This window comes from Anolis carolinensis, chromosome 4, assembly GCF_035594765.1.
Source record: "Anolis carolinensis isolate JA03-04 chromosome 4, rAnoCar3.1.pri, whole genome shotgun sequence".
Taxonomy (NCBI): domain Eukaryota; kingdom Metazoa; phylum Chordata; class Lepidosauria; order Squamata; family Dactyloidae; genus Anolis; species Anolis carolinensis.
Genome location: NC_085844.1, coordinates 3797291 through 3820024, shown reverse-complemented (window position 1 = coordinate 3820024; position 22734 = coordinate 3797291). Strand labels below are relative to the sequence as shown.

General features: G+C 39.3%; 1 protein-coding gene across 3 annotated transcripts in view; it reads left to right on the top strand.

The window, feature by feature from the left end:
* Positions 1-4: 4 nt before the first annotated feature.
* The window catches only part of recql4 (RecQ like helicase 4), a 70613-nt gene continuing 47883 nt past the window's right edge, over positions 5-22734 (top strand). For 2 of the 3 annotated variants that reach the window (XM_062979894.1, XM_062979893.1), the window contains exons 1-8: positions 5-272; positions 2345-2497; positions 3145-3178; positions 3926-4038; positions 8382-8525; positions 13421-14481; positions 18764-18863; positions 21670-21808. In XM_062979894.1, coding sequence (XP_062835964.1) covers positions 2414-2497; positions 3145-3178; positions 3926-4038; positions 8382-8525; positions 13421-14481; positions 18764-18863; positions 21670-21808 — 1675 coding nt within the window. In that variant the 5' untranslated portion in view covers positions 5-272; positions 2345-2413. The remainder of the gene's footprint in view (positions 273-2344; positions 2498-3144; positions 3179-3925; positions 4039-8381; positions 8526-13420; positions 14482-18763; positions 18864-21669; positions 21809-22734) is intronic. The other variant, XM_062979895.1, reaches the window with a different exon arrangement.

Below are 22734 nucleotides of genomic sequence, written 5' to 3'. Positions count from 1 at the left end.
CCGCCCCTTGGAGACGACAGCTCATCTCCTATAGGCTATTGAGTTTTCGCTTTCACGCAGGCGCGAAACTCTCTCCTCGGAAGCTTCAACTCTGCCTCTACTTCACCCCTCACTCGTTCCCATGGAGACGGATATCCCGCCTACCCAGAGAGATAATCTGATTGGTTTAAACTTCTAGCCCCGCCTTGTAGAGGCGCTAGCTGAGTTGCTATTGGCCAGCGCTTAATAGCGCGGGAACACAGAATACTGTCAGGCTGGCAATGGGAAGGAAGGTACTGGGATGTCTTTCATGGGATTCTTTCATTGAATGTTTGCAAAAGTTACTTTTTTTGTACCATTCTTTCCACAACCTTGTAATTCCTTTGCTCTCTGGAAAAATTACTTTTCTGACATTACTGACATAAATATATATATATAAGTATAATATATTATATATAATATATATTATATATATTATATATAAGTATAATATATTATTATATATATTTTATGTATTATTTATTGTTATAAAATGTATATTATATACTGTATTATAATACACTGTATTATTAGATATATTACAATATAGTATATTATGCCATACTGTGTTATGAATATATTATATTAATATATGTTATTAATATAACATAAAATATATCAACATTATTTCTGTATAGAATCATAAAATCGTAGAGTTGGAAGAGACATCACGGGCCATCCAGTCCAACCCCCTGCAAGAAGCAGGAAAATCTACATTAATATATGTATAGTAAACTATAATTATATTATAGTGTATTATTAATATATATTATATTATAAAATATTATAACACATTATATTGTTGTATATTATGCCATATTATATATTATTATATATAATATATATTTTTAGCATATTATAGGATTTATTTTTTATTATGTGTGCTTTATGGAAACTATAGCAAGCAACCTTTGCATTTTATCTGAATGATTTATTTTGCAATTGTATAGTTTTGTATAGGAAGCCCAGCACTTACTATTGGGCAGATATACAATAATAATGCTATTTTACATGTTTTAAGCTTTGTATATTGTTTTTACTTGACTAATGCCTAATTGTTTTAAATGTTTTATGTTTTATCTCACTGTATTGTGTTATTGGCATTGAATTTTGCCAATTTTGTAAGCCGCCTTGAGTCCCCTCGGATGAGAAAGGCGTGATAGAAATGCTGTAAATAAATAAATAAGTAAGTACCATATATATTCGAGTATATGTCGACCTGAATATAAGTCGAGGCACCTAATTTTACTACACAAAAAAACTGGAAAAACATTGACTCCAGTATAAGCCGAGGGTGGTAAATTTCAGAAATAAAAATAGATACCAATAAAATTACATTAATTGAGGCATCAGTAGGTTAAATGTTTTTGAATATTTACATAAAGCTCAAATTTAAGACTGTCCAACTCTGATCCAATCATTATTCTCATCTTCTTCAATGTAAATGTGCTTATGTATCCTTTTAATAATAATAGAGTAAAATAATACATGTAATAATAATAATAATAAATACAGGAAAATAATACATGTAATAATAAATACAGGAAAATAATAAATGCAATAATAATAAGATCAGAGTGAAATAAATGTATTAATAATAATAATAAAACAGAGTAAAATAAATGTAAAATACCAATAATAATAGAGAAAAATAATAAATACCATATATTCTCGAATATAAGCTGACCCAAATATAAGCCAACCAGAACCCTCATCCGAGTATAAGCCGAGGGGGGCTTTTTCAGTCTTAAAAAGAAGGCTGAAAAACTAGGCTTATACTCAAGTATATACAGTAAGCACCAAAATATCATGTTTTACAACAAATCAACAGAAAAAGCAGTTCAATATGTAGTAATGTTATGTAGTAATTACTGTATTTATGAATTTAGCGCCAGAACATCACAATGTATTGAAAACATTGACTACAAAAACATTGACTACTAAAAGGCAGACTGCATTGGATAATCCAGAACGTTGGATAAGCAAATGTTGGATAAGTGAGAGAGTACCGTATTTTAAAAATTCTAAAATCAGGACAGTAAACAAAGAGCAACACTCTGAAAACCGGGAAATGAGAATTTCAGAAAAGCAACAATTAGGGCCAGCTAATTACCTCCCAACAAAGGATTCTCCCAGGCAGGAAGCAGCCAAGCACAACAGACACAACGGAATGTGAATTTAAAATTCATAGTTAAGGACCACAGAAAAAGGAATTGGTTGAAAAGTGGAATTCAGGATTTATATTTCAACTCTTTATGATTCTACCTGATTTTTATTCCCATGTTTTTAAATGCTGCTAACCTGACATTTCTGTCTTTTCATACAGGTCTATTGTTTTTATTTATTTATTCCTTTTTTATTTTAATCTATCTTTGGAAACCGTTTTTGAGAGAATATGGACAGGTGCCACGAAGTAAAATTCCTGCTGAAACGATGGGAGGCTTCGTTTTTTCAGGAGAACCAAAGGAAACCAAACAAGGTAATTTGAACGTTAAGGGGTCCGTCTACATTGCCATTATAATGCAGATTGAACTGCATTATATGGTCAGTGTGTAATGTAATTTAACTGCATTGAACTGGATTATATGACCATATAATACAATTGAATCTGGATTATAGTGGTAGTGTAGATGGGGACTGGGTTGCAATTCAGAGTGGATCTTTACTGTAGAACGAATGCAGTTTTGACAGCACTTTTAATGGCAATGGAATCCTGGGATTGTAGTTTGGTAGGAAAAGACTATTATTATTATTATTATTATTATTATTATTATTATTACATTTATTTAGATTCTTTTATCTCTCCCAAAGGAGACTCAAAGTAGCTTAACATAAAAACATTAGCATTCAATTTAAAATATACAAATATGAAAACAAAAAATTAAATATAAACAGTATTTAAAAATCTCAGTTAAAACCCATTGAAACATATTCAAAGTTAAAAACCACAGGTTAGACCTCTATTATTTAGAGTAGAATTCCCAGGACTCCATAGCATTGAGCCATGGCAGTTAAAGTGTTGTCAAACTGCACTAGTTTTACAGTATAGACATGCCCTCAGAGTATTCCTGCAAGGGAGGTCTATTTTCCAAGCCATTTCCCAACAAGTCTGTTTTTATATCCTAGGAGGATATGATGGAAGCTCCTATAGAGATCAAAGGTAAGTATGGCTCTTTTCTGGAGTATGCATTATTTTTAAAAATTTAAACACATAATAATAACTTTATTCTTCTATCCTGCCTCATCTCCCCAAAGGGACTCAGGGCGGCTTACATGGGGACCAAGCCCAGTAATAATAATAATAATAATAATAATAATAATAATAATAATAATAATAATAATAATAACTTTATTTATAGCCCGCCACCATCTCCCCGCAGGGACTCGGGGCGGCTTACAGTAATGCTTCTTAGCAGGGGGTTGGACTGGATGGCCCATGTGGTCTCTTCCAACTCTACTATTCTATGATTCTACAACAACATAAAATACATTGCAAAGTTACGATAAAATTGATGCATAAAAATATATAAAATCATAGTATAACTTGACTATAACCTAACCAGTAACCAATGGCCGGCACAATGGCATGTTCAATACTGGAGGCAAGGTAATAAATAATACATGTGCAATATATTGCAAGACACTAATAAGATGGGCCAGTAGTAAAGTGCAGTAGCTGGGTATGGGTGGAGGTAAGGGACTCATCAAGTGTTTTTTCTTTTGTTAAGCATTTAAACTGACTGGTATTTTTTTTTTGCAAATAAGTTAAAGCTACTGGTATAAGATACAAGAATTCCCAAAATCCTGTATCTAAAATCTGGAACATGTCCATACAGTCTGAAAAACTCACACCAACCCAAATCCCTGGTTTGCTCAAAAGTCATTCTCAACTGCTGTTTATGCACAGACCTATACAGAGAATATAAGGCAATGAGAAAAGGCAAGGAGCAGTGTCAAAGTCTCTCCATTTCTGAAGACATCATCCAGAAAAGCACACAGACACCTGCAGCAGCAGACAAGGTAAGAAATAATAATAATAATAATAATAATAATAATAATAATAATAATAATGTTTATTTATGTCCCGCCTCCATCTCCCCTGAAGGGGACTTGGGGTGGCTCACAGAAATATCAAATAAAAACAATAACAATAAGAAATGACCACTTGGCCTTTACCGATCCCATGCTCTGTGATTTTCCCAGTCCAGCCTCTGCCTATAAACTTCTAGAGAAGGGAATTACACTGGACCCCCTGGTAACAACATATTCCACTGATGGAGAGCTCTTATCATCAAGAGGTTCATCCTAATTTTTAACTGAAATCTCTCTTCCCGCCATGTGAATCTATGGCTTCATTATGTTCCAATCTCTGGAGCAGCAGAAATAGAAATTTTCCCCTTCCTCCTCAATGAGACATCCTTTCAGATATTCATAGTAAAGGGTAAAAGTTTTCCCCTGACGTTAAGTCCAGTTGTGTCCAACTCTGGCGGTTGGTGCTCATCTCCATTTCTAAGCTGAAAAGCCAGTGTTGTCCATAGAAACCTCCAAGGTCATGTGGCCGGCATGACTACCTGGACCGCCATTACCTTCCCGCTGGAGCGGTACCTATTGATCTACTCACACTTGCATGTTTTCGAACTGCAAGGTTGGCAGAAGCTGGAGCTGACAGCGGGTGCTCATTCCACTCCCCGGATTGGAACCTGCAACTTTTCAGTCTGCAAGTTAAGCAGCTTAGCGCTTAACACACTGCGCCACTGGTTATTATTTATTATACATGGCTGTTATTTATTTCAGATATTTATACACAACTATTAGCTTTGCCTTCTCCAGCTTCAGAGGAATTCATAGTTTCCAGACCCTTTATTTTTTTTTCCAGGTCTCAAAGTCACACTTGTGCAAAACCCCTTATATTTGTATGACTCATTAACAGCCTGTTTTCTATTCTTGTGGCTTTGTTATTATTATGTACTATCAGGTAGGTGCCACTGCCTTTTCAGGCCTTGCAAACCCAGGGCAGCTGTGGGTTCCTTGATGAGTCCACTTCCCATTATTCTCAGTATTATAGCCTCTGTTCTGTTGCACCATGATCTGTTCAAAATTCTAATAGCCTCAGGTTAATCACTTTATCTTTTAGAATAGGCATGGGCCAACTTCGGCCCTCCCTCCAGGTGTTTTGGACTTCAACTCCCACAATTCCCAACAGACAAGTCTGTTATAACCTGGCCCATATCCACACTGAAACTTGCCCTGTCACTTTATAGTTTGATTTTCCTTTAGATTTATCTTCCCTGCTTGTTGTTGCTATTTGATGTATGTTCTATTCTGTAATAGACACTCCTTTGATCAGTTTGACTGTCGCCCAGATTGTTGCCCTATATTGGACCTTTAACGCCTTAGATGATTGTTTAATATTTTAATTATGTCTATTTGAAATCGTGATTTGTTAATTTGTTTTAAAATGCATTTTTGATGTCTTAACTATTGATTTTATGATATTACTAGCTTGGAGACCCGGCGATGCCCGGGTCATTTGAGAAAGACATTGTTTGCCTGTGTTCCAAGTGTAGCCTATATCCAATGTCAGCTGGGTTCAGTGGGTGCGGGTGAGCTCCAACTCCCATATGCAAGTCCCATCGTCCAGTGTCCATCCCCCTCCAAACAGAGCCAGTATGTAGAGTAGGTCATGGGGGCTCCATGTACCATGTTTGGTCTTGATCAGTCATTTGTGTGGGTCGCGGTGCTCTCAGGAAGTGAGTGAAGGTATTGGAAGTCCCATCGTCCATGGTCCATCATCCTCCAAACTGCACCTGGGTGTAGAGTGAGTCATGGGTGTTCTCTGTTTGAAGTTTGGTCTTGATGAGACATTGATGGGGGTGACAGTGATCTCAGGAAGTGAATGAATATACTGCAAGTCCCATCATCCAAGGTCCAAGCTCTTTCAAATCTCACCAAGATGTAGAGTGGGCCATGGTGGCTCTATGTGCCAAGTTTGGTCTTGATCAGTCATTGGTGGGGGTCACAGTAGTCCCAGGAAGTGAGTGAAGATAGTGCAAGTCCCATCATCCACGGTCCCTCCTCCCCCAAACTGCACCAGGATGTAAAGTGGGCTACCCTGCACCTGCGTGTCAAGTTTGATACAGTTTTGTCATTCATGGGCATCACAGTGGTTTGTGGGAGGTGAATTGGATGAAGGTACTGCAAATCCCATAATCCTTGGTCCAGCCTCCGTCAAACTGCTGCAGCATGTGAAGTGTGTCATTTGGGATATGTGTGCCTGGTTTGGTTCAGTTCTCTGATTTGTGGCAGCTGCTGTGGTCTCAAGAAGTGAGGGAAGGTACTGCAAATTCCATCATCCTTGGTCCATCCTGCCCCAATATACATCAGGATGTAAAGGGGTCAACAGGAGTTCTGTGTGCCAAGTTTGGTCCATTTCTATCATTGGTGGGCATTGCAGTAGTCTGTGGGAGTTAAAGTGTTTGAAAGTACTGCAAATCCCATCATCTGTGGTCCATCCTCCCCCAAATGGCAGCAGGTCATAAAGTGCATCGTGGGGATGAAGTGTGCCAAGTTTGGTGCAGATCCGTCATTCCTGTTGGTCTCAGTGGCCTGGGATAGTGGCGGCCAATCAAAACGCGAGCACATATTCCGCCAGGCCAATCAAAACGCTGATACATACTCCGATTTCACTTTTATTATATATATAGAATATAGAATATATAGATATGATTGTATGATACCCTGTTTCCTCGAAAATAAGACAGTGTCTTATATTACTTTTTGATCCCAAAGATGCACTAGGTCTTATTTTCAGGGGATGTCTTATTTTTCCACAAAGAAGAATTCACATTTATGGTTGAATTATTTAAAAATGAAAATGTATTATCTACTGTACAGTAGTTGTCATCACAGACCAGCATAACCAAACTGTGAATCCTTTCAAGAATTTCTATATTATATTTTATTGCTATACTGTTTTTAAATTACTGTTTTAAATTTCTGTTTGTATGTAAATTTATGTTGTTGTTGGGCTTGTCCCTGTGTAAGCTGCCCTGAGTCCCTTCTGGGAGATGGAGGTGGGATACAAGAATAAAGTTATTATATTATTATTATTATTTCGTGTTACTACCTTTATTTCCATGTACAACAATCTACGGTATGTTCATTTACCGATCCTGCATGCTTCCAAACAAAAACTTTACTAGGTCTTACTTTCGGGGGAGGCCTTATATTTAGCAATTCAGCAAAACCTCTACTAGGTGTGATGACTCATGGGCCTTGTAGTCCTGTTCCTAGTACTATTGTGGCAGACGAAGAGGAAAACATGGGGTTTTCGCCGGTTCAGCCAGAGCCGGAGTCTCCTCACCTGCAGGATGTTGATGTTTGTCCTCAAGAATTCAGCCAAACAGGCCTTGGGCAGAACTCCCCCCCGTTTCCCAGAAAAGAATCTTATTCCAGAGAAAGGGGAATCAGAGAAGCTCAACGGAGGAGTTTACGCATTGCTACCAGAAATCAAGCTGATTAGGCTTGCTTCCCTTGGGAAATTCTAAGGAGTCACACATCTGGACAGAGTTGGGTTTCGCTTCTCGTTCTCTAGGGAAAGAGTTCTGTTGGCGGGAAAACGAGACCCAATATAGGTGGTTGGCGCGAGGGATTCTTTGCGGAGTCAATTGATCAGCTTCAGGAGAGAGATCGTGTGTGGACTTCGTACCCCAGTTCCTTGCTTCTCGGATCAAGTTTTCAAGCCTTGCCTAGCCTTGCAGTTTTACCACGGACCCTGCTCCACGCTCATGTTTTGCCTTTGTTTCCAGTTATGAATCTAGCCAAGAATCAAGTTTAATTCCAGCCTTGTTGTCAAGCTTCATTGAACTCTAGGACTCTGCTAATTCCCCACACTATTGCTTGGCAAAGTGTGTGTTTCGGTCAAGTGGATTAAAACTTTGAACTCTAATATCTTATATTGGACAATACATTTTTGGACTTTTTTTGACCTCTTTTGAAAGGTCTGCTTCTGAACTATATTCTTCACTTGTTTTTATTGCTTTTATATATTTCTTTAATAAAGATATTAGATAGAGATTGGCCTCTGCGTATGGTTATTGGTGCTCTGCTGCCAGGGTTCTGACACTAGGTCTTATTTTCTGGGGATGTCTTATTTTCAGGGAAACAGGGTATGTGAGCCGCTCTGAGTCCCCGTTGGGGAGATGGAGGCAACATACAAAAATAAAATTATTATTATTATAATAAGTACAAAACACCTGGAGGACCAAGGTTTTCCCATGCCTGTGTTAAAACGATAAATGCCATTGATCTGATGAGTCTCACCAAGACTGTCAATGGGGCTTGTTGTCTTTGTGTATTCCTAGGTAGCTGATTCCAACTGCTGGGGAGCACACCTGAATCGAAGCTTGGAGGCTCCGAAAGTAATGCCACGGAGTCAGAACACGCTTCAAGGTTCCGCTCAGTACTTTGGCATGAAGCTGAAATGCAACCTGGGGACAGCTATTAAGGTATGTATTTATCAGAGAGCAAGAGAGATTGCATGCATCTGGCAGGGCTGTACTGTTTTGAGGCTTTTTTTTGTATAGTTCCCATTCATGGCATTATACAAATAGTTGTGAAAACCACAACTAACTGTGGCCTTTGAGCACAAGCTGGGTAAGAAAAAGCTTCCTTGTAAAAGAAAAAAGCTATAGATTAATTTGTTCTGAATGCCTCCTCCACTAGAGATGTGTCTCTGCTGTAGATTTAATGCAGTTTGACACCACTTGAATTGTCATGGCTCAATGTAAACAGAATTGTCCATATTAAGCCAGAGAATACCAGGTAAAATCATTGCGGGAGCTTAAGAAATGTCTCTGATTTTTTGCTTGGAGTATAATAAGAAGAAAAAGATGGGGTATACAATAGACTCCGTTAACTGGAAGTCTCAAGCAACTGGCCAAAAAAATCAAAGAAATATATTCACAAAGCTCTTTTTTATAATATAGTAAAACTATCTCACATTAGGTTTATCGTAGTTTATCCTAATTTGCTTTTAATTGCTCTATTGATGCAATACAAAGTTTATTGTGTTGTCGAAGGCTTTCATGGCCGGGATCACAGGGTTGTTGTATGTCTTTCGGGCTGTGTGGCCATGTTCCAGAAGCATTCTCTCCTGACGTTTCGCCCACATCTATGGCAGGCATCCTCAGAGGTTGTGAGGTAACCTCACAACCTCTGAGGATGCCTGCCATAGATGTGGGCGAAACGTCAGGAGAGAATGCTTCTGGAACATGGCCACACAGCCCGAAAGACATACAACAACCCCACAAAGTTTATGGTCTGATCTAGCATGAAGTATTAGTATTAGAGATCTGACAGCTAAATGAGCTGTCAGAATTTAAGACCTACTTAAAGACTCGGTCAACTTTGAGTCATGAGTTTTGAACTCACGTACTATTGTTGCTATATGTTGATTTTGTTGAAGTTTTAAAACACACTTTTTAAAATAATGGCTTGTTTTTATCTACGTATTATTATCTGGCCATGAAAGCTTTCAACAACACAATAACATTATAACATTATTAATTTATTATTATTATTGACACAACAACATAGTCTGACACAGCAAACAAGATAGATATGCTGGATTTTGTATCACAAAATCACAAGTCGAACACTTCCCAAGTGTTTAGGACTGTGTGATGTATATTATTATTGTTGTTGTTGTTGTTGTTGTTGTTGTTGTTAGGAGAGACGGGTAACAAATAAAATGTATTATGCTTTATTTAGTTATATATTTATTTAGGCCTAATTTGAATAGTAACTCTCAAGCAACCAGAAACTGTTGGCAATAGCAACGTTCTTCAAACCTCCACTAGTTTTTTGTTATGTGTATAATTCAGATTGCTCACTATATTGTATATGTGTGTATGCAGTTTTCCTTAACTCTTTGTTGTGGAAGGGTCTGCAGACCATGTGATCAGATCTGGGTTTGTTCAGGATTCCATTTTAGCAACTGCATGCTTAGAGCCTTCAGTAGAAATAGATGTATGCTTTCAGAGGCCAGTAGAGATAGACTCGTTTGGACTTTTAGACTAGACAGAGACTCTATTAGACTCTCAGACCAGAGAGATGCTTTAGATTATGGGCTGTTAAGATTCTAAAAAAGATGCCCTGTGTTATCGACACAGAGAAACTACTTCAAATTCTATCTGTAAACTGGATTGATATGCAAAGTACCTGTATGCTGAACACATTAAGTCTGTGAGTAAACCAACTATGTTACTTTTAAAGAAGTTTGCCTATTTTTGGTCTTTTGAGAGCATGATTTAAAGGCAAATATATTTTAAGGGAGAGTAGATGATTTTGGGCAACTGAAAGAACACTTCTGAAACACTGCTACATATGTGTGTGTGTATGTGTTTTGTGCATTGGCATATCTTCGTTCCTAACAGTTCAAAGAGATATCTAGGTACAGTAATTTAACAGCTGAGAAACCTAATTGCCTTGCATGAATGCCATTTTCCCAAAAGGTTATGGCATCATTTTTCAAAAGGTTATGACTTCTAACAAAGTCATGCCTTTCCAAAGATCATAAAATCTCCAAAAGGTTCTGGATATTTCCATTTCCCAAAATAAACTACAGTGTTCCCTCACTTATCGTGGGGCTTAGGTTCCAGGACCACCCACAATAAGTGAAAATCCAAGAAGTAGGGACACTATATTTATTTTAATATTTATACATTCTTTTAGTATGTTGTCGAAGGCTTTCATGGCTGGGCTCACAGGGTTGTTGTATGTCTTTCGGGCTTGTATGGCCATGTTCTAGAAGTATTCTCTCCTGATGTTTCGCCCACATCTATGGCAGGCATCCTCAGAGGTTGTGAGGCAGGGATAAACTAGGTAAGGAAGGTAAATATATATCTGTGGAGAGTCCAGGGTGTGACAAGAGTCCTTTGTCAGTTGGAAGCCAGCAGTTAATCACCCCAATTAGCATTGGAAAGGTTTGTCTCTTGCCTGGGGGGCATACTTTGTTCAGAGTCATTAGCTGTCCTTGGGGCTCCTCTGCCCTCAGAGTGTTGCTTCCCATCTACTGTTCTGATTTTTGAGTTTTTTAATACTGGTAGAGAGATTTTGTTCATTTTCATGGTTTCCTCCTTTCTGTTGAAGTTGTCCACATGCTTGTGGATTTCAGTGGCTTCTCTGTGTAATCTGACATGATAGTTGTTGGAATGGTCCAGCATTTCTGTGTTCCCAAATAATATACTGTGTTCATCCAGTGCTCTGCTATGGCTGATTTCTCTTTTAGTAGTTATACACTATTTGAAGTCTTTATCAACCAATCGTGTGTTGATAAATCGCCTCCTCCTCCCATTGCTGCTTGGGCTCCTTTTCTCTCCCTTTGGCTTCTCCTTCCTCCCTTCCTTAGGCTGTAAATTGTAATTTTTTATGATTTATAATAGCCTTTTAGAGTTTATTGAAAAACTGCAAAACAACGAAGCCACAAAAGTGAACCGCGAAGTAGTGAGGGAACACTGTACATTTACTGTATATACTCGAGTATAAGCCTAGTTTTTCAGTCCTTTTTTAAGACTGAAAAGGCCCCCCTCGGCTTATACTCGGGTGAGGGTCCTGGTTGGCTTATATTTGAGTCAGCTTATATTCGAGAACATATGGTACATTTATTATTTTTCTCTATTATTATTGGTATTATTACATTTATTATTTTTCTCTATTATTGTTGCTACTACGTATTACATTTATTTTACTCTATTTTTATTATTATTAATAATACATTTATTATTTCACTCTGATCTTATTATTATTATATTTATTATTTTACTCTATTTATTACTACATGTATTATTTTACTCTTATTATTAAAAGGATACATAAGCAGATTTACATTGAAGAAGATGGGAATAATGATTTAATTAGAGTTGGACAATCTTATCTTAAATTAGAGCTTTATGTAAATATTCAAAAACATTTAACCTACTGATGCCTCAATTAATGTAATTTTATTGGTGTCATAGACAGAACGCCACCAAATAGAATACAACACAGTTTATTAAAGTTACAGAACTAAAAAATGCCCGTAGGAAGCAAAGGACTAGGCAAACACTTGTCTTCAGTGTGAAAAGTAACAGAAACAGCTCCGTTTGAATTAAAACGGTTAGAAAGGATAAACCGGATTAAACAGGAGTTTAATCCGGATTAAAACAAAAGTGCTTACTTCAGCCTGACAATTTAAACAAACAAAAGTTGGAAAACAGAGATCAAAATGAATACAAAAACTGGCAGCAGATTCCTCTCTGCTACTCAAAAGCTACAGATGAGTAACTCAGGCTGTTTACTCCTCCGTGCAACGAGCGAAATCCGGGTCCAGGCACATCAATCAGGGTAACGGCGGTCAGCGTGGGTCCCAATCCGGTCCAAGGTCGAAAGCCAGGTGCAGACGTCCACAAGTTCCACCGATAGCTACAGAAGGGATAGTCCAGGGTCGTAGTCAGTCAGTCAGTCCAGCGTCAATCCAGAGTAGGTAATTAATGTCCGTCAAAAAGACGACGGAGGTCCAAGCTATCAAGATTAAACACAAGTTGCACAGAAAAAGCCCACACAGTTCCTCCCGCCGTCTATGCCCAGTGTCCTTGGTAACTTACGTATCCAGCAACGAATCACACCCGTCTTCAGGAAGTTCCCCAACAAGAGCCCAAGCGTTCGTCCAGATTACCTTGCCCAACGCAATTAGCCATTGATTCTAAACCCCATTTTATGCCAGTTCATAACTCCTCATCGCTGTCAGCTGCTATCCTAATTCCAGGTGCCTCCTCATCATCATCCTCATCAGAACTAACACACCTTTGACTACGCCCCACAGCATCCCCAGCTGTGGATCCCGCTCCATCCCTCCAGCCCGTCCATGGGTCTGATCCTGCAACCCGCCAATTGCCTCCCATGCTATCATTACCGGTGACACCCAAATCCTCCCTCACACGAGTCCACTCCATGTCATCCTCCTCTGAGCTAACCATCTCTTCCTCCATTCCCTCGGTAAAACCCTCAAATGAGTCTTCATCTGTTGGTTCTGCAAATAAGTCCCGGAGCCGTTTCCTTTCACGCTCCTCAAAAGAGTCTGACTCTCGAGGAGTCTTACGACCCCGTCTCCTAGTACCGGAGCCAGAAGGCTCAACCATAACAATTGGTATCTGTTTTTATTTCTGAAATTTACCACTCTCGGCTTATACTGGAGTCAATGTTTTCCCGTTTTTTTTTGTGGTAAAATTAGGTGCCTCGGCTTATATTCGGGTCGGCTTATACTCAAGTATATGGTATATGGCATCTACCAATCCTAGTGGGTGCCGACTGAGAGCCTACAGGACATGCTGGCAACTAACTAATTTATCTCTCTTCATCTTAGGAGCGTCCTGTGAATCTAAGGCGATCCCTCACCCCAAGGAGGAAGTCAATTACATTCGTGGAGAAGAATACACCTCAGATGGCCAAGGCTGCATCTCCCATAGCAGAAATAGACACTCTGTTAGAAAATAATACAGACCAACTTCTGGATCTTGATCCCAAGGAAATGGCTGCCCTTATCCCTCCTGCGTTTGCAGGTTTGAGCCCTTCCAGGTTGCCCGTCGCTGATGCCAAAGCGAGGCCGTTGCCACTTGGTAAGTTTCAGCAGCTGAAGCAGACAGTGGCCAAAAGACTGACCAGCCTGGATCCTGGTTGGCTGGATAGATGCGGAGTAAACGCTGGAGCGGGACTAATGGGAGATGGCAACCCAATCTCAATGGATAGAATAGACTCAAGCCAAGAGTCCCTGAAAATCACTTCCCTGGAAAAACCGAATCCACAAAATAGAGATAATGAATGGGAAACACGTGAGTTTGGTTCTCCTGAGAAAGACTGTGAAGGAGGTGTGATGGGGAGGCTTTCCTTTGGCCAAAATATTGGAAATAATTGCAGACAGAGTGTGCAAAGGGAAGAGAGAGCAGTTAAGGCTCCAAGGAAAGAGGAAGCAAACTTAGCACTTGTTGAAGCCAAAGCTGGGCTTTCTAAACTGGAGGTTCACACCAAGAATGCTCCTCTCCAAATGGAGGAACGTGTTGCAGGAGGAACGTCATCAAAGCAAGTGGGAGTTGAGCTCTGTGAAGCTGAGAGTGGGGTGTCTGATCCCCCCAAGAAGAGGAAGAGGCTACAGGAAGGTGAGGATGGCACAGTCAGTCCCAAAGGAAGCAAGTCACAAGGGAAGCGCAAGAGGACTAAAAAACCTGCAGGAGAAAGCCGGGCCAAAAAGCAACGTAAGGCTGGTCCAAAACCAGGAGTCAGTGAGTATGACTTTGATGGTCAGGATGCTGCGGAGGTGCATGAAGAAGAAGCAAAACCTGCCCCGTTCCCCTCAGAAAACCTTTTGGGAGAAGTCATGGAAGAGGATGGTCCCAAGGCAAAGTGGAGATCCAGCATCCCACCACGCAAGTAGGTCCTTGGGAAGAAATGCATTGTATGCTCTATTTGTTTAATTTCTTTTTCCTTGACACGGGAGGCAAAGCAGCTTACTACATAGAACCTTAGAATTGGAAGTGATCCCAAAGGGCATCCAGTCCCAATCCCTTTCTGCCAGGCAGGAAGACACAATCAAAGCACTCCCAACAGATACCCAGCCTCTGCTTAAAAACCTCCAGAGAAGGAGACTCTGTTATACAGTATTATTATTTATTAGTATTTATATTCCGCCCTTCTCACCCCGAAGGGGACTCAGGGCGGATTACAATGAACACATATATGTCAAACATTCAATGTCAACAGACAAACAACATACATTAGACAGACTCAGAGGCATTTTTTAACATTTTTCCAGCTTCACGATTCCGGCCACAGGGGGAGCTGTTGCTTCACCGTCCAATAGTGGCTGTACTTCCTCATTCCTTTCCTCGTGTTTTGCTGGCAGTTTTATGGTGTTGTAAATTAGCCTCCCGCATAAAGCGTCCCTAAATTTCCCTAATTGACAGGTGCAACTGTCTTTCGGGGCTGCAAAGGTCAACAGCAAGCCAGGGCTATTAATGGTCGGAGGCTTAACCCAACCCGGGCTTCGAACTCATGACCTCTCGGTCAGTAGTGATTTATAGCAGCTGGTTACTAGCCAGCTGCGCCACAGCCCCCCCCCCCCCCCAGTAGAGTCTCACTTACCCAACCTTCGCTTATCCAACATTCTGTATTAATCAACGCAGTCTGCCTTTTAGTAGTCAATGTTTTTGTAGTCAATGGTTTCAATGGGCCCAGGATGTGGCGCAGGCTGGTGAGCAGCCAGCTGCAACAAATCACTCTGACCAAGAGGTCGTGAGTTCGAGGCCAGCTCGGAGCCTGCGTTTGTCTCTGTCTTTGTTCTATGTTAAGGCATTGAAATGTTTGCCTTATTTGTGTAATGTGATCCGCCCTGAGTCCCCTTCGGGGTGAGAAGGGCAGAATATAAATACTGTAAATAAATAAAATAAATAAATACATTGCAATGTTTTGGTGCTAAATTCGTAAACACAGTAATTACTACATAATGTTACCATGTATTGGACTGCTTTTTCTGTCGATTTGTTGTAAAACATGATGTCTTGGTGCTTAATTTGTAAAATCGTAACGTAAATTGACGTTTAATAGGCTTTTCCTTAATCCCTCCATATTATCCAACATTTTCACTTATCCAACATTCAGCCGGCCCGTTTATGTTGGATAAGCGAGACTCTACTGTATATCCCAATTAGCCTTTATTTCTTTGTATCTCTTCGAGTCTCAACCAATTCTAAATACAGTAGAGTCTCACTTATCCAACATAAACATTGGATAAGCGAAAATGTTGGATAATAAGGAGGGATTAAGAAAAAAGCCTATTAAACATAAAATTACATTATGATTTTACAAATTAAGCACCAAAACATGTTTTACAACAAATTGACAGAAAAAGCAGTTCAATACACAGTAATGTTATGCAGTAATTACTGTATTTACGAATTTAGCACCAAAACATTGCAACATTTACTACAAAAACATTGGCTACTAAAAGGCAGACTAGTTGGATCATACATAACATTGGATAAGTGAAGCTTGGATAACTGAAACTCTACTGTAGTTTGTGGCAGCCACAAAAATTAAGTTTCTGGAGGAGAATAAGTACTTTCATAGTAAGTACCACACAATTAAACAGGAATAACACTTTCAAGCCAGAAACAGAAAAACTAAAGTGTTGGAAACACCAAAGCTTCCAGCAATGGAAAAGAAAACCCTGGTGTGCATCTATACTGTAAAATAAACCCACTTTAACTGCCTTGAGTCCAATGTTATGTAGTCTTGGGGATGCAGTTCGGCAAGTTCTTGGGCCTTTCTGGTTTTTAACTCTGAATATGTTTGATGGGTTTTAATTGTGAATGTTTATATTTAATTCTGTTTTAATGTTTGCATATTTGTATATTTTAAATCGTATGCTAATGCTGTTATTTATTTATTTCTAACCCACTTTTCTCCCGGATCAGGACTCAAAATGGTGAACAACATATAAAAAACAAAAAAAATAACACCATAAAAATTAAATATCATCAAAACTATAATCATACCTAATAAACATTATACAACCCACAACATACATAATTAATAACTAACAAAAGAAATAAAATTAAACATTCTGTAAGTTTAAATTCCATCTAGTATCTGCCAGGCAGGAAGACACAATCAAAGCACTCCCAACAGATGTCCGTACCTGCCCCTGCTTAAAAACCTCCAGAGAGAAGGAAACTCCATTATATACTCCCAGGCAGCCTTTATTTCTCTAAAGAGTTGGAAGGTATCCCCGGGGACTCTCCACATAATCTTACATCTACCAGATAGGAAGACACAATCCAATCCCTCCCAACAGATGGCCATCCAGCCTCTGTTTCAAAACCATAAGAGAAAGAGACTCCATTAAACTCAGAGCCAGACTTAAAACAGAGTACAACTAAAAATATAATATGGACATTTAAAATGTACTTTGATTACACTATGTAATACGACCTTTATTCCTGGGTTATCAATGTCATTTCCTAATTGGTTCTATCATAAAAACATGGGAAAGTTTATTAAATAGCAGACGCTTTGTTTCTGCAGGAGGGACATAATCCTGCAGCACATTTTGTTGTAGCCATTGTTGACATTGTTTAAATTAGAAACCTGTCCAATTTAGTGCTCATTACTGCTACCAAATCAACTATTTGTACACATTATAAAAGAGATAACAGTACTCACACTTGAACATCACTAGCACTCCACTTCTGTAGAAATGATTATCCCTCTCTGGAGGTTTTTAAAGAGAGACTGGATGGCCATCTGTCCGTAGGGCTTTGATTGTGAGTTTTTGCCGGGCTGAAGGGAGATATAGTATAGCACTTTCATAAGTACCTGTATTGGCTTGAGTCTAATGAGCCATTGAATCTGATGTGCACCTTTGTTTTCAAAACCCTGGAACCCAAAAATGTATTTGCTTCCGAAAGTTCACTCTTTGTAATTTGGCCACTGTATTTGCCACATTCATAGAAAGTCTTCGTTAAAAACTAAAGTGTTAGAAGCACCAAAGCTTCCAGCAATGGAAAAGAAAATCTTGGGTTTTATAATATGCCATAAAAATAAACTTCATCATCAAAACCATAATCATGTCTAATAAAAATTATAAAACCCACAACAGACATCATGAATAGCTAACAAAAAAAAACATTTGATATAATATACAATATAATATGTAATACAATATAATATGCAATAATATATAATAATATAATATATTGTATATGCATATAATATTGATAATAATATTGTAATGTAATACAATATTATACTAATAATAATACAATATAATATTTATTATATATTATATATTACATGTAATATTATTAGTAATATTACATGTAATATATAATATATAATTAATATTATATTGTATTATTATGTTGCAGTATAATGATAGGGTACAATATAGTAATATACAATGCTAATATTGTGCTATGCTAATAATATAATTTTGTATGTACATATAATTTGTAAGCCGCCCTGAGTCTCCTACGGGGTGAGAAGGGCGGGATATAAATGTAGTAAATAAATAAATATATAAATATAATTAATCATGCAATAAGTTAAAACCCCATCTAGTATCCATTCATTTAGGCCATTGCAGGGGGTCCATTGTCACCCAAACATTGCAAACATAGATCCGGCATTTTCAGTATTATTGTTCTCCTTCAGGGAAGGCCTGTTTCCATAGGAAAGTTTTTACTTGGCTCCTGAAAAAGATGTTAAGCTGCTTTGAGTCTCCTTCGGGAGAAATAAAGCTGGGTATAAAAATATAATTATAATAATAATAAAGAAGAATGCTGATGCCTCACCAAACTCCAAATCCCAGGATCGCATTGCATTGAGTCATTGCAATTAAATTAGAGATGAGATCCCTCCAAGAGGAGCTCCTGAAGCAGATTCCCCTTTGGCTTTGGCTCAGCACTAAGATGACCACATGACGCAAATCTAATGCACACACCAAATTTAGCAAGGTCATTTAGCCAAAAAAAGATGAGCATTACATTGGAGTAAATGGGGGTATATATGTTTATGTATATATATGGATTGCAGGGGACACACTGGTGCATCCCGACACACAGTTTGCAAAGCTCTGGGGGTAGGTGCAATGGAATAAAATATTGTCATTTTCACAAGTATATATATTCACAACAGATTGGTTGTCTGTTTCTAGGTCTGCGCCAAAGCAGGGTGGCAACTTTGTCTGCCTGAACCTCAAGAAAAGGTCCCACGTCAAAGGATTTGCCCTTAGAGGAAAACACCTACGGAAGCAAGTAAGTGGCCAGGAGTGTTAAAGGTTGTAGAAATAAATAAATAGAAGCTTTACCTCAGTTTCTGAACCAAAATATACCCTGCAGTATAATAAAGTGTCACTCAGGCTTGTGTAACAAGCAACAGTATCTTTATTTCAGTTCAAAAGATCAAACAGGGCAACAATATATACAGCAGTCTCTGAATTCACACAGAGAACAGAGGAAATAAACTGTCTCTTTAAACAGTCTTTAAATATGCCTTATTTCCTTATAAATAATCAGACTTCGGAGAGCTGGCAGCCATTTCCTTCCTATTTCCAGTCAGCGCTCTCTTCACTCTCCGAGGTGAAAGTGGCAGTTAAAACCGTTTGTCGCAACAGCAAGTTAGAGACAGCAGCCAATCGGAATTCTGGCTCCTGGCTGGCTCAGCCAATCAGCTGTCGACACATGCCTTTCCAGTCAACACATTCCATCATGGTGTCTTTTTACAAATCCTCACAAGGAGCTCACAGTGTTGGCGGGAGAGAAAACAAACAACAACAACACAATAATATTTCTGGGCCTTTCTGCACAGCCAGCACTTCAGAAAAAAAGGATACATCCTTTCTGATACCTATAAAGCAGGCACGGGCCAACTTGGGCCCTCCAGGTGTTTTGGACTACAACTCCCACAATTCCTAACAGTAGTGAACATAGAATTACATTGGAGGATCTGGGTTCCCAGAGGGAACATTTAGAATCAAATTTGTGAATAATCAAATCTGCAATTGTAGGATGACATGCCGAGAAAGGCACAAAATGGTCGCCCATTGACGAGCGCAAAGGAGGATCCAAAATGGCTTCCTAAGGATAAGTGCTCAGGAGGCTACAAAATGGCTGCCCAATGACGAGTGCCAAGGAGGGCACAAAATGACCGCCCAGTCATGAATACCAAGGAAAACCCAATATGGCAGCCTAAGAAAAAGTACTAAGGAGTCTACAAAATGGCCGCCCAATGATGAGCGCTAAGGAATACCCAATATGGCTGCCTAAGGATAAGTGCTAAGGAGGATACAAAATGGCCACCCAATAAGGAGCACTCAGGGCGCCAAATGGCCACCCAGTGATAACTAGTAAGAAACACCCAGTGTGGGCTTCTAAAGATTAAGTGGGGCACAAAATAGTCTCCAAATGACAAGGTAGCAAAATGGCCGCCCAGTGATGAGAACTGAGGAAAACCCAATATGGCTGCCTAAGGATAAGTGCTAAGAAGGATACAAAATGGCCTTCAAATGGCAAGGATACAAAATGGCCGCCCAGTGATGAGAACTGAGAAAAACCCAATATGGCTGCCTAAAGATAAGGAAACGAAATAGTCACCCAGTGATTAGTAATTAGGAAAACTCAATATGGCTGCCCTAAGGATAAGTGCTCAAGAGGTCCCAAAATAGCCTCCAAATGAAAAGGATGCAAAATGGCCGCCCAGTGATGAGTACTAAGGAAAACTCAATATGACCACCTAACGATCATGAAACAAAATGGCTGGCAAGTGATGAGTACGAAGGAAAACTCAATATGGATAGGTAGTAAGGAGGACACAAAATAGCTTCTAAATGACAAGAATGCAAAATGGCCACCCAGTGATGAGTACTACGGAAAACCCAATATGGCCACCTAAGGATAAGGAAACAAAACGGCCACCCAGTGACCAGTACTAAGGAAAACCCAATATGGCCGCCTAAGGATAAGTGCTAAGAAGGATACAAAATAGCCTTCAAATGGCAAGGATATAAAATGGCCGGCCATTGATGAGTACTAAAGAAAACTCAATATGGCTGCCTAAGGATAAGTGCAAAGGAGGACACAAAATGGCCACCCAGTAATCAGTACTGAAGAAACCCAATATGGCCGCCTAAAAATAGGTGCTAAGGAGGACATAAAGACACAAAATGGCTGGCCAGTGATCAGTACTAAGTAAGGGAAACCCAATATGGCCACCCAATAACAAGTGCTCATTTCAAAGCCAAAATGGCCTCCAAGTGAGAAGGATGCAAAATGGCTGCCCAGTGATGAGAACCAAGAAAAACTCAATATGGCTGCCTAAGGATAAGTGCTAAGGAGGACACAAAATGGCTGCCCAGTGATCAGTACTAAAGAAACCCAATATGGCCGCCTAAAAATAAGTGCTAAGGAGGACATGAAGACACAAAATGGCTGACCAGTGATCAGTACTAAGTAAGGGAAACCCAATATGGCCACCCAATAACAAGTGCTCATTTCGAAGCCAAAATGACCTCCAAGTGAGAAGGATGCAAAATGGCCACCTAGTGACAAGCCCTAAGGAGACTACAAAATGGCGGCCCAATGACAAGGGGTAAGGAGGACCCAAAATAGCCACCCAATCATCAGTATTAAGAAAAACCCAATATGGCCACTCAATGAGTGCTCATTTGGAGGCCAAAATGACCTCCAAGTGAGAAGGATGCAAAATGGCCACCCAGTGATAAGTCCTAAGGAGACTACAAAATGGCTGCCCAATGACAAGTGGTAAGGTGGACTCAAAATGGCCACTTAGTGATCAGTTTTATGGAAAACTCAATATGGCTACCTAAGGATAAGTGCTAAAGATGTCATAAAAATGGCCACCTGAAGACAAGTTCTACGGCTGACAGGATGGGGCCATTCGAAAGCAAAAGGGTAAGATAAATCATGGGGGAAGAATGTCTTAAGTTTCCTAGATCGAAGGCTAACGTTATCAGGGATGAAAATGATTGGACAGCATGTCATTTCTCATGTTAAGAAACCCTGTTAAGAGGACTTCATGGACTTCTCTAACCTCTCGTTGCAGGTTTGGAAGCAGAAGTGGCAGAAGAAGGGGGAGCTGTTTGGCGGAGGAGGAGGAGGTGGCAGGATCCTAGGCCGGAGCTCGGACACCTGCTTCAGGTGCGGAGAGGTCGGCCACTGGGCCTCGCAGTGCAAGGGGAAAGGTAAGGCTGGACTTTCCTAATTTGGTGTCATCCGCAAACTTGATAAGCATGCCCTCTAAACCTTCATCCAAGTCATTAATACAAACGTTGAACAGAACTGGGCCCAGGACTGAACCCTCTTCATGGCACTCCACTCGTCACTTCTTTCCAGGATGAAGAAGGGGAACCCTTGGGGAGAATCACCCTTTGGGGCAGGGGTCCCCAAACTAAGGCCCGGGGTCCGGATGCAGCCCTCCAAGGTCATTTACCTGGCCCCCACCCTCATTTATAATATAATATTTTATATCAGTTTTAATAATATAATATATCGTATATACATATGATATTGATAATAATAATATCATTTTATACAATATAATATTAACAATAATACCATATAATAGCATTAATTATATCTTATATATTACATATAATATTACAGTATAGTGGTATAGTTCAATATAGTAATATATAATGCTAATATTGTGCTATGCTAATAATATAATATATTGTATGTACATACAGCTGCTCTGAGTCCCCTTCAGGGTGAGAAAGGTGGGATATAAATGTAGTAAATAAATGTAGTATATGAATAAATAAATAATGTTGAACTTAGGCTCGCCAATGGTCTGAAATGACTTGAAGACACACAACAACAACAATCGTAATTAACCTGACTATCTCATTGGCCAGAAGCAGGCCCACACTTTCTATTGAAATCCTGATAGGTTTATGTTGGTTAAAATTATTTTCATTTTTAAATATTGTATTGGTTTTTCATTGTTATTGTTGTTGTTTTGCACTACAAATAAGATATGTGCAATGTGCATAGGATTTTTGTTTTGTTTTGTTTTTCCAAATGATAATTTGGCCCCTCAACAGTCTGAAGGATGGTGGACCGGCCCCTGCTTTGGGGTTCCTTCGTTTAACCAATTACAGATCCACCT